This window comes from Mobula birostris, chromosome X (genome assembly GCF_030028105.1).
Source record: "Mobula birostris isolate sMobBir1 chromosome X, sMobBir1.hap1, whole genome shotgun sequence".
Taxonomy (NCBI): Eukaryota; Metazoa; Chordata; class Chondrichthyes; order Myliobatiformes; family Myliobatidae; genus Mobula; species Mobula birostris.
The window spans coordinates 73,490,424-73,503,514 of NC_092402.1; the positions used below are offsets into that span (position 1 = coordinate 73,490,424).

Consider the following 13,091-nt stretch of genomic DNA (forward strand, 5'->3'; position numbering starts at 1 on the left):
ATTGATGTCCATCAACTTTAACCACCTTCTGTGTGAGAATTAACTCCATCCATTGGAGTGCTGTCCACTGATTACCTTAGTCTTTAGGCTTATCATGCATGTTGATGCCACACTTGACCTAACATTGCCTTAACGTCAAGGGCAGTAACTCTCACCTCACCCCTCAAATTCAAATCTTTGGTCTATGTTCAGATGAAGGCCTGATCTGAGTGGCTTACTGAAATCAAAACTTAAAATCACTTTCCCTATCCATTGATGCTGCCTGACCTGCTGAATATCTCTGACACTTTTCATGTTTACTATGGGGTACTAGTGAATTCTCTGACCCTGTGTTCCTTGTCGAGTCTGCGTGATATTTCTCACAACATAACCACGTTCCACGTTTGTGAGGGTCTTGCAGTGTTGATCAAATTGTATGTGTGTTTACAACGTACAGGTCTGTCTATGTCTATGTTGCTGCTGGGGGATCCTTCCGAAGCTAATCTCATTGTGTTCTGATGTATCCATTTAGTCATTTCATAACACTGGACAACAAAGATTTTGCTTCCTGAATACTTTTGGGTGCATCTTACGGATTTTGGACTGCTGATCATGAAAATCACTATGAAATTTCCCTCTCACGCACTATTTTTTTTTACAAATTAGCCTATATTTGTTACTTCAATTCATAATTCAGGTCAGAATAACTGATGCCAGATTAAGGAAGTCATTTTTGTTGGTCCACAAATCAAACAGGTCATCAATGACAAGTAATTCAAAGACCTTCCAGTGGGACTGGAGATAATCGTATGGAAAGTATTCAAAGATGTTGTTGAAAATTTTCTTGGCAACTACAGAACACCAAACTACATGCAGCTGGCTGACAACATGCTTCAAGCATACAAAACCATGGAGTGAAACATATCACTAAAGATTCATTTTCTGCATTCCCATTTGGACTTCTTCTCTGCAAATCTTGGCACTGTCAGTGATACGCATGGTGAAAGAATTCACCAGGACATTGCGGTCATGGAGAACCGGTATCAGGGCAACTGGAATCCATCAATGCTGGCTGATTATTGTTGGACACTTAAGCAAGAAGCCTCAGACACAGAGTACGAATGAAAATCATCAACAGAACAGTTTTAGCCCAGTTAAACTATTGCAAAGTGTCAGCACTGTTGTGCAAGTAAACACATTATATTTACTGGGGGTATGGTATTGATGTGGATAGAGAATTGCTTGGCAGACAGGAAGCAAAGAGTGGGAATAAATGGGACCTTTTCAGAATGGCAGGCAGTGACTAGTGGGGTACCGCAAGGCTCAGTGCTGGGACCTCAGTTGTTTACAATATATATTAAAGACTTAGACGAGGGAATTAAATGTAGCATCTCCAAGTTTGCGGATGACACAAAGCTAGGCGGCAGTGTTAGCTGTGAGGAGGATGCTAAGAGGATGCAGGGTGACTTGGATAGGTTAGGTGAGTGGGCAAATTTATGGCAGATGCAATTTAATGTGGATAAATGTGAGGTTATCCACTTTGGTGGCAAAAACAGGAAAACAGATTATTATCTGAATGGTGGCTGATTAGGAAAAGGGGAGGTGCAACGAGACCTGGGTGTCATTATACACCAGTCATTGAAAGTGGGCATGCAGGTACAGCAGGCAGTGAAAAAGGCGAATGGTATGCTGGCATTCATAGCAAGAGGATTCGAGTACAGGAGCAGGGAGGTACTACTGCAGTTGTACAAGGCCTTGGTGAGACCACACCTGGAGTATTATGTGCAGTTTTGGTCCCCTAATCTGAGGAAAGACATCCTTGCCATAGAGGGAGTACAAAGGAGGTTCACCAGATTGATTCCTGGGATGGCAGGACTTTCATATGATGAAAGACTGGATCGACTAGGCTTATACTCGCTGGAATTTAGAAGATTGAGGGGGGATCTTATTGAAACGTATAAAATCCTAAAGGGATTGGACAGGCTAAATGCAAGAAGGTTGTTCCTGATGTTGGGGAAGTCCAAAACGAGGGGTCACAGTTTAAGGATAAAGGGGAAGCCTTTTAGGACCAAGATGAGGAAAAATTTCTTCACACAGAGGGTGGTGAATCTGTGGAATTCTCTACAACAGGAAACAGTTGAGGCCAGTTCATTGGCTATATTTAAGAGGAGTTAGATATGGCCCTTGTGGCTAAAGGGATTAGGGGTATGGAGAGAAGGCAGGTGCAGGGTTCTGAGTTGGATGATCAGCCATGATCATCTTGAATGGCAGTGCAGGCTCGAAGGGCCGAATGGCCTACTCCTGCACCTATTTTCTATGTTTGTATGTTTCTATATTCAATAAAAGTTAATTTCTTGTTTCTCCTAATTCCTATGCGGTACAAGTAGTCTGAAATTATTTTTGCGTTCAGCTTCAAGCAGTCTATCATTACCATATAAGCAACACTTTTGAAAAAATTGTTGTCCAGTGTAATCAATCACATTTCTGTGGGTTTGGGCTGTTGTAAAGTCCAGACTGAACATGGATGCCAGAATTCTTTCCAGTTGGAACATAAATGAATTATAACAATCAATTGTTTCATGGCGACCTCAGCTGAGACTTGTTCTTTTATTTAAATTATTTACTTCACTGTATTTAAATTCTATAGAGCTGGTAGAAATATCACCATTCTGAACTTCAGCCCCATAGATTTCCAAATATTTGTCCAGTAAGTTCCAAATCAGGAAGCACCATAACCTGGGCAACTTAGACCAAAAGTAGACATACCAGATCAATCACTGTCTAGGTCTTCCTCACGCCACCCTCTCATCTTTTTATACTGGCCATCTCAATGTCACATTCTCAGCTCTGATGCAGGGACTTAACATTGATGATCCCTGTGCATCCATAGTTCCTCCAGCAGCTTGTTTTTATTTTGCTTTAGCAAGTTAATGACTGCACTACAATTATCAGCCAGAGGTAATCAGGAAAGATAGTCGTTGGAGACAGGCACCTCAAGGTGAACAATGCTTGCAGTGTATAACTAAACATCTGCTAATACAGGGAATCACTGTGTCTTAAAGAGAATAAAGCTCTGTTCATGTAGAAGCTTTATATGGCAGATATAATACAGGACAGGCAAGGAATAAAATGTCTCTACATTGTCCCATTATCATTCCAGTGACAGGTGTAATGCTGGTTAGATACAAGATAAAGCACCCTCTGTGCTGTCCCATCAGACACTCTGGGAATGTGTATGGGATGGGAGATGGAAAGAGAAGATTCTCTGTCTTGTTCAATTACGACAGGAGTTAGATGCTGAACTCTCTGAAATTTGCTTCAGTAATGCGCCTGAATTCTATACTTGGAGGAGGACCCTTTCCATTTCCAGTATTAATCATGCAGTAGACTTTGTTATCAGGTCATTTGCAACTACATCAATTTATGTAATTTTCTTTGCAGTTTAAAACACTTAATAAGGAGAAGTGCTTTGAGATGCTGGTGATGGCCTGAAGTTATCCCTGCCTGAGCAAGGACCTGTACCCGCTGCAATTTGCCTATCACCAAAACAGGTCTACAGTGGATGCAATCTTACTGGCTCTCCACTGGCTTTAGACCACCTGGATATCAGTAATTCAGGCTGCTGTTTAACAATTACAGCTCAGTGTTTAACACCATCATTCCCTCAGTATTAATCAACAAGCTTCAAAAACCTGGGCTTCGTTGATGCAATTATGATGAAGGAACTACGGTGGCTATACTTCATTAGGAGATTGAGGAGATTGAGGAGATTTGGTATGTCACCAAAGGATCTAGCTAATTTCTACAGATGTACTGTGAGAGCATTCTGACCGGTTACATCACTGTCCCGTATGGAGGTTCCAATGTAAGAGTCTGCAGAGGACCGTCGATTCAGTCAACTCCAGCACAGGTGCAAGCCTCTCCATTCATCAAAGATACCTTCAAATGGCAGTGCCTCAGGAAGGCAATATCCATCACGAGGAATCGTCACTATCAAGGGCAGGCCCTCATCTCACTACTACCAGACCCACACTCCACATTTTAGGAACAGCTCCTTCTTCCACTCTGCCATCATAGCTCTGAATCATGTATAAACCATGGACACTACTTGCTGTTCCTCTTTTTGCACTATTTAATTATTTATTTTTATTGTAACCTGTAGTAATTTGTTGTGTCTGTCCTGTACTGCTGCTAAAAAACAACAAATTTCATGACTTATGTCAGAGACATTGAACCTGATTCTGGTTCTGGTGAGGAGAAATAGAGTGAGAGTGGGTGAGCCTGAAATAGTGCCTGGGGAAAGGGATTAAAGAGGTGAAGTTTCAGAAAGCTGAGTAGAGGCTTGGAGCTAAAATCTTAGATCTGAAGGGATAAACATAACTGCAATGATGGAATTGGTGGAGAGAGCAGATGTCCACCATTAGAGGAGCAGTGAAATAGTCAAAATAGCTTCATGCTTTGAATATTCTCTGCTTTCTTTTCTATGTTCTTTCTGAGCAGCCAAATCTTCTCTGAACTATTAGGGACGATGCAAGCCCTGGGTGTGAAATAAAACCTTTGCTTCCTCCTACAGGCTCCACTCAGTGTCCCTCATCAAAAGAATAATGGCTTCTCAAGTGCTCCAAATTATCTAATAGCTGATATCAAGAGACGTGACAGCTTCCAGGTTTCACTGAAATTTTCTGCTCCTTGGCATTGAAGGTTTAGGGAGGCTTGTGGCCAATTTTCTAACAGTCTTCATGTTAAGCATGGCATCCCAAGATGAGGAAGGTGAGCCAGTGGCCTCGGAAGACTCAGCCTGCATCCCACAATCCATGTTATTTTTTTTTGTGCTACCTTGCTTTACTTACATATGGAATGAACTGTCTAAATGACATCCATACAAAGCTTTTTGATATCTTGGTATATGTGACAATAATAAACCAATGCCAACAGCAATGGCCTCTCTACACAAAGTGTATGGAGTGGGTTCTACTTTTGGTCTCCGTTGCCCTGGTTATAGTACTTCTTGGTTTGGAAAGACTGAATAATGCTGTTCCCTCTGCGGCATTGTGACCTCTTAAGTTACAGATCCCCCATCTTACTTACCTGGCTCGAGACTCCAACATTTGTTGTGATCCTCCTCACCAGGTGGGCACACCTTAGCTGTAGAGTATATATTGTCCATTTCACTCAGGATGGTGTTGAACTGAAACCAGAGACAGTTTGTTAGCAACAACAAAACGTCTGTAATGCAGAAAGAAGTGAAATGTAAACGTTATGCTTTTGTTTCCTGTAATATCATCTGTGCACTAGTTTCCTTATTATAACGATAAGGAAATAGAGCAGAAAACTAAAATATTGAATGTCTATCCTACTATGGTGTTGGCCAGGAAGAATGAAAATCGGTGACCAGGAATTGAGGTGGCCATTTTGTGAGACTATCCTTGCAGCCACCCATTTTGTGAACTCTTTGATGAATTGAATGTGGACACAAGGAGTTTCAGCTAACGACCTGCTAAACCTGAGACCATTCTCAAACAAGTAGCTATCTATTATGTAAAGTGGCAGGCTTGCAGGAGGAAGCTCAGTGTCTGGGTCATCTGGTTTGACTGGCTTGAACTGGCTAGAGTTGAAAAGAACAAGGGCATGAGGCTAAGGGCAGAGACCATAGAACAATACTGGTAGTAGCCCTGGACCAGAGCCAATGAGAGGATGGCCCAGGTAGGTCAGTTGACCTTGAGCCATTGGGATGGAGATGCATCATTTGAACTGATGAGGAACATTATAAGAGTTAGGAGCTTCAAATGCAAAGGAATGGTTACTCTCCAGAGACCAACCATCGCGGACACATGGAGATTGGAGTGGGTCCACGAGGAGCGCTTGGCCAGAGTAGACTTCTTTCCGGGATAATACCTTTTCTCTTCATTTACTGTTTACGGAGGGTCAGGAAATCCTAGTGGTTGTGCACACAGGTCGTTAGTTTGTGAACCCATGTGCTTCTTAGTTGAGCCAATAAAGGTTACTTGTCAGAAAATACAGATTCTCTCTGTGCCTCTCTGATCATTCTTACTAAAAGGGTAAATCCTTGTAACAGTGGTACAGTACAGTTGCTGGTATAACTAATTTTTATCTAAATATAGGAAGCTATATAATGAGAAAAGTATATAAGATTCTGAGTGGCATAGTTAGGGTAGTCAATCAGAGTCTTTCTCCCAGGGAGGAAATATCAAATTCTAGAGGCATAAGTTTAAAGTGAGAGGTGGAGAGTTTAAAGGAGATTTGTGAGACAAGATATTGTAACACAGAGACTGCCGGGGGCCTGGAACATGCTTTCTGAGGAGATATCAGAAGCAGATCTGATAGCAACATTTAAAAGGCATTTACAGAGATGTGTGAAAAAGCAGGGATTAGAGAGATATGGACCAAAGCAGGCAGATGGGACATAGTTAGATTGACATCAGAGTCAGTACAGACATAATATTCAGTGGTGTACTCTAGATTGCTGGAAATAATCAAGCAGGTCATATGATGCAAGTATGACAGGTGGGATCTTCATGATGTCCCCCACCAACCAGGCTAAGGCACCAGTGTGGTCATTGATGTAAGCGTTAGGGTGGCAGGAACCCCGATCACAAGTAAACTAGTATTCTATGTTGGAGACAGTTGCTTATGGACTTTACATGCTAGTTTTAAAAAGTGAGCTGGGCCTGTTGGGACTTGTCAGTGGAGTGGGAGTTCGCAAAGTGAGTTGGAGACAGTTCATTATGGACTTTACATGCCAGTTTTAAAAAGCAAATGGGGTCTGTTGGGACTTGTCTGTGGAGCAGGAGGTTGCTTGGGTTAATGCTAACTGTGGTTAATTAGCAAGGGCCAATAAAAAGAAGTGAGATTTAAGCAGAGCAGTCATTGTGCGATTGGATCAGCATTAGAGTGGTCAGGCTTTGGCTCGACAGGTTTAGGCAAGAACAGGCACAGGCTAGAATTTAAGTTTGAAGCGTTAGAGGCATAACAAGTGCAGGCAGTGGAATACTTTTCCTGTGAGATGTGGGATTTCAGGGTACCTAACAGTCTCCCTGATAATTACCTCTGTAAGAAGTGCACCCATCTTCAGCTCCTGACTGACAAGGTCAAGGAACTGGAACTGGAACTGGATGCACTTGGAACCGTCTGGGAGACTGAAAACTACGTAGATGAGTCTGTTACTGAGGTGGTCACATCCAGAATGCAGACTTCAGATAGTTGGGTGACCAGCAGGAGAGGTAAGGGGAGTGAGCAGTCAGTGGAGGGCTCCCCTGTGGCCATTCCCCTCAGCAACAAGTATACCCCTTTGGATACTGCTGGGTGGGGAGGGGGAGTGACCTATCAGGGCACAGCAGCAGCAGCCAGGCCAGTGGCACTGTGGCCAGCTCTGCAGCTCTGCAGCTCAGCAGGGAAGGGTAAAGTCAGGCAGAGTGAAAGTGATAGGAGACTCAATAGTTAAGGAGACAGACCGGAGATTCTGTGACCATGAAAGTGATGCCAGCATGGTGTGTTGCCTTCCAGGTGCCAGGGTCCAGGATGTCTCAGAGTGGCTGTAGAAGATTCTTAAGAAGGAGGGTGAGCAGCCAGAGGTCATGGTGCTCATTGACACCAATGACATAGATAGAAAAGGGAAGAGGTCCTGTGCAGTGAATATCAGGAGTTAGGGAAGAAGCTGAAAAACAGGAACTCCAAGGTAACAATCTCTGGGCTATTCCAAGTGCCTCATGCTAGGCAGGGCAGGAATAGGATGATGGTGGCTGAGGGAGTGGTGCAGGGGGGCAGGGTTCCAGACCTCTGGATCATCGGGATCTCTTCCGGGGATTGTATGACCTGTGCAAAGAGGATGGGTTACACCTGAACCCAAGGGGAACCAATATCCTTGCGGGCAGGTTTGTTAGAGCTGTTGGGGAGGGTTTAAACAAAGTTGACAGGGGGATGGGAACCAGAATGATAGGGCTGAGGATGGGCAGGAGCAATGTGCAGCTAAACCATCAGGAAGGGCAAGCAGATGAAGCTCTATGAGATGTTGGTGAGGCTTAATTTGGAGTATTGTGTGCAGGTTTGGTCACCAACTTACAGGAAAGATGTAAACAAGGATGCAAGAGCACAGAGAAAATTTACAGGATGTTGCCGGAACTGGAGGACCTGAGTTATAAGGTAAAACTGAATAGGTTAGGACTATATTCTTTGGAACGTAGAAGACTAAGAGGAGATTTGATAGAGGTATACAAAATTATGAGGGGTATAGATAGGGTGAATGTAAGCAGGCTTTTTCCACTGAGGTTAGGTGGGACTACAATTAGAGGTCATAGGCTAAGGGTGAAAGGTGAAAAGTTTAAGGGGAACACGAGGGGAAACTTCTTCACTCACAGGTTCATGAGAGTGTGGAACGAGCTGCCAGCACAATTGGTGCATGCGAGCTTGATTTCAATGTTTAAGAGAAGTTTGGATGAGTATGTGGATGATAGGAGTATAGAGGGCTATGATCCCGGTGCCGGTCAATGGGAGTAGGCAGTTTAAATGGTTTTGGCTTGGACTAGATGGGCTGAAGGGCCTATTTCTGTGCTGTACTTTTCTATGACTCTATGACTCAGTGACTCTATGATAGGGCAAAATTACAGTTAGTGGGATAAGATGAAGTATAACATGAGGGTAAAATTGAAAAGGGAGATGAGTCAGGACTAAAGGCACTGTACTTCTGTAGAATCCCTGCTTCCTCAACATTACCTACCCCTCCATCTACCTTCATATCATCTGCAAACCTGGCTACAAAGCCATCAACTCTGTAAACCAAGTCATTGACATATAACGTGAAAAGAAGCAGCCCCAATAGCAACCCCTGCGGAACACCATGAGTCACTCACAGTCAATCAGAAAAGGTTCCCTTTATTCCCACTCTTTACCTCCTACCAATTAGCCAATACTCCATCCATGCTAGTACCTTTCCTGTAATACCATGGGCTCTTATCTTGTTAAACAGTCTCATGTGCAGCACCTTGTCAGAGGGTTTCTGAAAATCCAAGTACACAATATCCATTGACTCTCCTGTGTCCATCTTGCCTGTTATTTCCTCTCAAAGAATTCCAACAGATTTGTCAGGCAAGATTTCCCCTTACTTTAATTCTTCTAAACTCCAGTGAGTACAGGCCTAGAGCCACCGAATGGTCCTCATACATTAACCCTTTCATTCCCGGAATAATTGTTTTGTGATTCCCTTTACTTTATCACATGCCTCGAAGTACCCTGAAACCTCACCCTTAATAATGGACTCTAACACCTTCCCAACCTCTGAAGTCAGGCCAACTGACTTATAATTTCCTTTCTTCTGCCTCCCTCCCTTCTTAAAGAGTGGAGTGAAATTTGCAGTTTTCCAGTCCTCTGGAACCATTTCAACATCTAGTGATTCTTGAAAGATTATTACTAATGCCTCCATAATCTCTTCAGCTATCTATTTCAGAGTCCTGAGATGTAGTCCATCTGGTAGAGGTGACTTATCTACCTTCAGACCTTTCAACTTCCTAAGCACCATCTCCTTAGTAATAGCAACTACACTCACTTCTGACCCTGACACTCTTGAATTTCTGACATACTGTTGGTGTCTTCCACAGTGCAGACTGACACAAGATATTTATTAAGTTCATTGGCTATTTCCTTGTCCCCCATTACTACCTCTCCATCATCATTTTCCAGAGGCCCAATATCAGAATCAGAATCAGAATCAGGTTTATTATCACAGGCATGTGGCGTGAAATTTGTTAACTTAGCAGCAGCAGTTCAATGAAATACATAATATAGCAGAGAAAAAAAATAAATGAAATTAAAAATAATAATAATAATAATAAATGAAATAAAAAATAATAATAAATAAACAAGTAAATCAATTACATATATTGAATAGGGGGCTGGATGTCCTTAATAATGGACGCTGCCTTTCTGAGACACCGTTCCCTGAAGATGTCCTGGGTACTTTGTAGGCTAGTGCCCAAGATGGAGCTGACTAGATTTACAACCCTCTGCAGCTCCTTTCAGTCCTGTGCAGTAGCTCCTCCACACCAGACAGTGATGCAGTCTGTCAGAATGTTCTCCACGGTACAACTATAGAAGTTTTTGAGTGTATTTCTTGACATGCCAAATCTCTTCAAACTCCTAATGAAGTATAGTTGCTGTCTTGCCTTCTTTATAACTACATCGATACGTTGGGACCAGGTTAGATCCTCAGAGATCTTGACACCCAGGAACTTGAAACTGCTCACTCTCTCCACTTCTGATCCTTCTATGAGGATTGGTATATGTTCCTTTGACTTACCCTTCCTGAAGTCCACAATCAGCTCTTTCGTCTTACTGATCCTGCCTTTAGAATACTTCTTCATCTTTGGGATGTACTGATCCTGCGTCTTCTGAATTGCTCCCAGAAATTCTAGCCATTGCTTTTCTGCCGTCATCTCTGCTAGTGTCCCCTTCCAAACAACTTTGACCAGCTTATCTCTTATGCCTCTGTAATTCCCTTTACTCCACTGTCATACTGATACATCTGACTTTTATCTTCTCCTTCTTAAACTATAGGGTGAATTCTATCATATTAATGATCACCGTCTCCTAAGGGTTCCTTTACTTTAAGCTCCCTAATAAAATCAGGTTCATTACACAACACCCAATCCAGAATTACCCTTCCCCTAGTGGGCTCTACCACAAGCTCCTCTGAAAAGCCATCTCATTGGCATTCTACCAATTCTGTCTCTTGGGATCCAGCAACAACCTGATTTTTCCAATCTACCCGCATATTGAAATCCCTCCTGACCATCGAATCATTGCTCTTATTACGTGCCTTTTCTATCTCCCATTGTAACTTATATCCCACATCCTGGCTACTCTTTGGAGGTCTGTAAGTAACTCCCATCAGGGTTTTCTTACCCTTAAGTTTCTTAGCTCTACCCACAAGGATTTTGCATCTTCCAAACCTATGTCACCTCTTTCTAAGGATTTTATTTCGGTCTTAACCAACAGAGCCACGCCACCTACTCTGCCTACCTGCCTGTCATTTCAATGCAGTGTGTATTCTTGGATGTTAAGCTCCCAACTATGATCTTCTTTCAGCCACATCTCAGTGATGCTCACACGTCATACCTGTCAACCTCTAACTGCACTCAAATGCTGTATACTGTGTACATTCAAGTACAGTGCTGGAGTGCTGCTCTGCCAGTATAAACTACATACCTCCTTCCTGTCATCTGGTGAGAGATTAGCAGCGCCTAGGATGCGAATCTGGTCGAGGAGCCTTGTCAGCATCTTATTTTTGAAATTGTCTTTAACACCATCAAACTCCTTTGCTTTCTTGGCCCAGGCTTCCACGAATTCCTGCTCTTTCAAGGAGCCCTCGATCTGTGGAACAAGATCATTTGTTTAATTAGTAATGTTAACATTCTACTGTTGGAAATGAGGAAAATGCTGGTAACAGGACGGAAGGCATCTCTAGAGAAAGACGTAGAGTTAATATTTCAGGTTAAAACCCTTTCTTTGGAACTAAGAAAGAAAGAAAATTACTTTAAGATTCAGCAGGATAGACAGGACAAATGGAATATTGCTGATAGGGTGGGCTCAGAGCTGCTGTGGGGATAAATCATAGAGATAATCTAATTGATTGGTTAAAGGTAGCATTTAGAGAATGAGACTGCAAACTAAGAAGTATAAAAAACTGCAAAATGCATGAATATTTCTGAGCAAAGTAATGCAGATTATTTCAGGTAAACGGCTAATAATAAATAACAACTGATTACACACACACCCAAGCATATACTGAGCAGTTTGTTGGGAGGGTCTATTATGATCGATTGTCAGTGAAGACATTAACCAGTGAATTTGGGAAAGGCTCAGCATCCTGCTGCCTCATTGTCCAACAGGCTTTTATTGGCATTTATGTAAACTAGACTGAACCAAATAGAGAAATGAGCAGAGGTCTTCAAAAGGTAAAGACTTCCTTTGGTCTAACTTCTTGTTTGCATTCTTGCAGTGCAATCATAATATGAGAAGCTTATATTATGAAGTAATACTGACATAAGAAGAATACATAGTCAGATCCCACAGACAACAGTTTTAGCTCAGTTGAATAAGGAATTGGTCAGGATTCGGGACAGAACTTCCAAATCCCTCAACCTTCAAATCCTCGGATGGAGACGTAGCCTGCTCCCTGGAAACGGCAGCTGCTCCAGTCTGTGGGTTCAACTCAGTCTGTTCATTAGCCTATGTCTGAGCTAATCCAGACTGTGTGTAGCTCCCTTTCCGCTGTGCGGGGCTCACTCCAGCCAGTCCATTTTGACTGGGACACTCTGTAGCTGCTATGTTCAATGTGTGACAGGCCTTAGTAAATTGACAAACTACAGTCTGCAGGTTCTGAGTGTAACACAACCTGGACTGGACTTTATGAGATGACACACTAAGGACTGTGTGTTGTGAGCATGATGGCCTCTAGTCTTCTGCCTGTGTGTGTTCTGAGCGTGACACACTGACACACTCTCTGTGGTGTACATATTCTATGTGTATTCTGTGTGGAGAGGGAAAAATTGAAGCCTGGCTAATTAATTGCTCAATAGTGTAGGGTATTGCAACTGGCCACAGGCAGAAAATGAAATCTCAGTGAAATGTTCATTAAAAATGCCTTGCCTGAAGAAATACAGTATTTCCTTGAAGCTTATGTGGGAGGAGTACTGAAGGTATTGTGTACTTGACACAAAATGTTCATCTGCACAGTCACTGTGTAGTCAGAAGTCTCACTGGGCCTTTCATTCTGTTTATGGCAATCTCATTACAAGGTGAATGGTCCAGTTCAGTAGGCAGTTCAAACTTGATGGTTAGGTGCTTATGCTTACAGACCCAATCACCCAGTCAGAGATTTTGATTAATAACATTCTGTAAAGGTTTTAGAATTTTGTAGTTAGTTTAAGAAGCTATCACAGTTAAACAGGCTTGTATCAGGCCGTTGGGATGTTGCAAAGACCTAACAGGTCACGTAGCCCTTTAATTCATATGTGACTTGAGCACCTCTTTACATGGCCTTAAAAAAATACCAGAAGTTGGGAGAGCACACACCAGTCCTCATTAAAAGGTCAGTGGTT

General features: G+C 42.6%; 1 protein-coding gene across 4 annotated transcripts in view; it reads right to left on the minus strand.

Annotated features, from left to right (window-relative positions):
• Positions 1 to 13,091, minus strand: part of ace (angiotensin I converting enzyme (peptidyl-dipeptidase A) 1) — a 154,925-nt gene that overhangs the window by 127,255 nt on the left and 14,579 nt on the right. For all 4 annotated transcript variants that reach the window (XM_072249001.1, XM_072249003.1, XM_072249004.1 and 1 more), the window contains exons 2-3: positions 11,197 to 11,361; positions 5,068 to 5,167 (exon numbers count right to left, since the gene is read on the minus strand). In XM_072249001.1, coding sequence (XP_072105102.1) covers positions 5,068 to 5,167; positions 11,197 to 11,361 — 265 coding nt within the window. The remainder of the gene's footprint in view (positions 1 to 5,067; positions 5,168 to 11,196; positions 11,362 to 13,091) is intronic.